The 3,596-nt window shown below is 37.7% G+C and overlaps 1 protein-coding gene across 2 annotated transcripts in view; it reads right to left on the reverse strand.

Moving 5' to 3' along the window:
- Positions 1 to 1,770, reverse strand: part of LOC142348822 (uncharacterized) — a 5,549-nt gene extending 3,779 nt beyond the window's left edge. Inside the window, exons 1-2 of one of the 2 annotated variants that reach the window (XR_012760778.1) lie at positions 1,636 to 1,770; positions 1,271 to 1,503 (exon numbers count right to left, since the gene is read on the reverse strand). Coding sequence is in view for 1 of the 2 variants with exons in the window: in XM_075400351.1 (XP_075256466.1) it covers positions 1,271 to 1,561 (291 nt within the window). In the remaining variant the exon portion in view is untranslated. Of the gene's footprint in view, positions 1 to 1,270 lie in introns of both variants that reach the window. The other variant, XM_075400351.1, reaches the window with a different exon arrangement.
- Between the last annotated feature and the right edge of the window lie 1,826 nt (positions 1,771 to 3,596).

The raw sequence follows: 3,596 nt of genomic DNA on the forward strand, positions 1-3,596 counted from the left end.
CATCAGATCTATTGAATTCATAATTGGGGCCGCGTTGTTTATGCAAAACATAAAAATAACCACCCATGCTTGCAAGTGAACTTTGGTCACCATGATGGAGGAGAATAAGTTTCGCCCAAGGGATATGCATTTAAAACTTTTAAGGAGCAATATGTTTTAGTCGGTTGCATGACAGTTTACCGAAAGTCATTATAACCAATGCACATAAATAATTTCGATATATAATCTGAATACAAATTAGGAGTCGCTATTACACGTATCTGTTACCCAGGAACAGGTGCACGACCCAAGTGAACCCTGATCAGACCGACTTGGGTCACGCAGGGGGGTAAAGCGAGCGAGACCACTCCACGGAGTCTGGCAGCACTATTTACGATCTGGACAGTCTGATCAGGACCCCATCCAGAGTTTGTAAGGTCTGATCAGGGCGCTACCTATGGTCTGGATAGTCTGATCACAGTCTTGCCCAGAATCTGGATAGTCTGACCGTAGCGTGGTCTAGGGTCTGGATAGTTGTGTAATATTGTCTGCATAGTCTCAACATAGCTCTTTCCAGAGTCCGTACGGTCTGATCAGAAACCTTTCCGGAGACTTGAAAGTCTGCTCAGAACCAAGAAGTCCATCTGAAAAACGGCAAGTCCCCCGGAAAAAAAGAGATAGTTACACCCCGAGGGGTCTGTTTTTTGAGGAACTTAATATCAAAAAACATACGTCTTACAGCGACTGCTCATTTGTACACGAATTATTGAACGGAAATATCAAAGTGCATTTGGTATAATGCCATTGAGTAATGCCATTGTGTAATGGCTTTGGTTATAATGGCATTCGATATAATGGCATTGGTAAGAATGGAATTGTGTAAATTGTCCTGACATCGTTTTTCTCACTCTTTGTAATTGGATGTCGGTTCCTACATTCGGATCAATTTTTCTGCCCCCCCCCTCCCAGCATATCATGCAGCCCCATTTACCACCCGTATATCTTGCACCGCCATTTACAAAGCGCGTGCCAATACGTAGAATATCACTAGTGAAAAAAAATATGGCACGTGCGTTTGGCGGTGCAAATAAAATGTTTGGATCTTTTCCGTTTGTGCCCCCCCAGTAAGTTATGTTCCCCCCAGTGACAGAGCACGTGTCATTACATAGTAAATCATTATGTAAAAATATTGCACGTGCGTCTGGGGGTTGCAAATAATATGCACCCGCTAAGCTGGGGGGGGGGGGGGCACAAACGGAAAAGATCCAAATGTTTATTCATAGGAAGAAACCTTTTTTTGGTGTCCCATATAATCTGCCAACTTTTTGACTATGATCTCGGTATCTGCCAGAAGGTTCACAACAAACAACACTTCTTTCTTCAGCGCAAGAATAATTTCATTGTCTCCTGGGTTTGGAGCCAACTTCTTATCCCAATATTCCTCATGCACCTTCCTCGCATTTACTACTCTGATGACTTTCGATGTCTTGTAGTCATTTGCTGATGACGCTGCTGTAGCTCTTGCTTGAAAAAATACAACTTTTCCGATAATAATAAATAGTAGCACGCAATTTGATATCATTGTTGAAGTTCTTCTGAGTTAATTTCTGATTTTTTAAACTTATTTGAATTTACCATAGTTTCAAGATTACTCACTTTTCTCAAAAATGCTGCCGTCTGGTCCTCCGGTCTGTGTGGTTACAGATAAAGCGCATTCATAGATCTAACTAGAGAGGTCAACTACGAATCGATTACTGTACCGCGCATAGTTGAATCACGCTAGTCCGAGTTGGAACCCAATATACTAATCAATGTGTTGTTCTAATTTGTTGCGAACACTTATCAAAATTTACACAAAATGACTTCACTAGCAAGCGTTTTCTCTGTTAGAGAACCCAGGGTACGACTTCATCGGCCACTGAAACTTCGAAGCAGAGAGCTTAGGTTGAAAGATTGAACTTCGACCTAAAGAAGTAAAAATCTAATCTTTTGCCCTAACCTTAATGTTCTGATTTAGGACTCTAAATTTAAGGCAAAAATAGAGAATATATAAGTAATTGGCTGCTTTGTTATCGGAGACCGAGAGGTTTTTATTTCAACTCCTGTATATTTTTAAGAAGAATTGTACTCTTAATTTCAATTTCAGTAGAAATTCAAGACGCTCGCACTCTTTGATTCTCTTAAAACATTAGAATAAAATCTTTGTTTCCCTCGGGCCTCATGTCCATCACTCGGACTCAAGCACCCTCGGGTCAGTGCACTAAGTCCCTCGGGCGATAACGGGCAAGAACGGAAAAAAGCAGAAACATAGAAAATGAATAGCTCTGTATTAAACTAACTTTTTTCAACAAAAACAAAACACTACTCGCTGTAAAATTTTGTCAATGAACGTTAATATGTGCTATTCACGAATCTGGGCAAAAAATGTATTTAAACAATTATAGTCAAGGGTATCACAGGAGAAAGATCGTGTAATGAACTGCTTGTACTTAAGAGAGAAAAGTAGTGGAAAAAACAACAAGAAAAAAGCTGATTATCAAAAATGTTCACTTTTGTGCACTCACAACTTCTAATTTACAACTGAATATATTACCAAAAAAGTCGTATTTACTTGGAAGCCAGACTCTGGTTATGAAAATTGTATTGAAATATGAGTCCCTGGTGAAAAAGTCACCTGAAAGTGCTCAGGTTGTGTAGGTATATGCTTAACACTTTTACGGCATTTCGAGGAGTATAGATATCAGCAATAGAGCCGTTTAAATATCAAAACAGAGGGGCAATTGTTATTATTTTATTTGGATACAAAATGGGCCTCCTTAAACAAAACTTAGATAAAATCAAACCAGTCATGCCTTAATTGCTGAAAAAAAGCTTCTTAGAAATATTAATCGGTTAAGCTAGGTAAGATGTAGCATAACCAAATAAAATTTCTGAGGAACTTTCTTTCCAGCAGTTCAGGCATGACACTAGCTTTGATTTTGGCTAGCTTTTGTTTAAAGCGATCAATTTCACTTTAAAGTAATTGGGAACCAGAGAGATGGGCGAGCGCAAGAAAGTACAAAAAAATGATAAAGGGTTCAAATTTAGAAACAAAATTCATAGACCGTCAAAGTATACATTATCAACAGCTGTATTGAAGTCAATAGATTCCGTTTGCTGATCAAAAAATTTGGACTTAACTTCAATTATAAAAAACAGAAAATTATTCTAAATGGAGGTTTTGTTTTTGTTGAAATGAATATTGTAAATTTAAGGGGAATTGTAAAAAAGGTCAGAATTTACACAAAATTAGTTAATCAAAGAAAGGCATCGATTGAATAATTTAGTGCTCAGATGTTGTTGCCGAACAAATGTTCTTTTGCATAAAATCTGGTATACTCAAATATTTTGAAAAACAAAATTTCAACAAAATGTAAAAAAGACACCATGCATTTTTTCTTTTATTTTAATTAATAAGGAACTCAGTCACTTCTTTGCCATTTTGGGGTGTGATTGGTGGCCAACAATGTGAGTAACAACAAAACTCGCAAAAAAAACATGGAAAGTTAATGTTGAAAGATCTTTCCACACAATGCCTCGCAAGTTTGATATTTAAACAGAGTTTGCTCAATGGCAAA

Source organism: Convolutriloba macropyga, chromosome 1 (assembly GCF_964194025.1).
Source record: "Convolutriloba macropyga chromosome 1, txConMacr16.3, whole genome shotgun sequence".
Taxonomy (NCBI): domain Eukaryota; kingdom Metazoa; phylum Xenacoelomorpha; order Acoela; family Convolutidae; genus Convolutriloba; species Convolutriloba macropyga.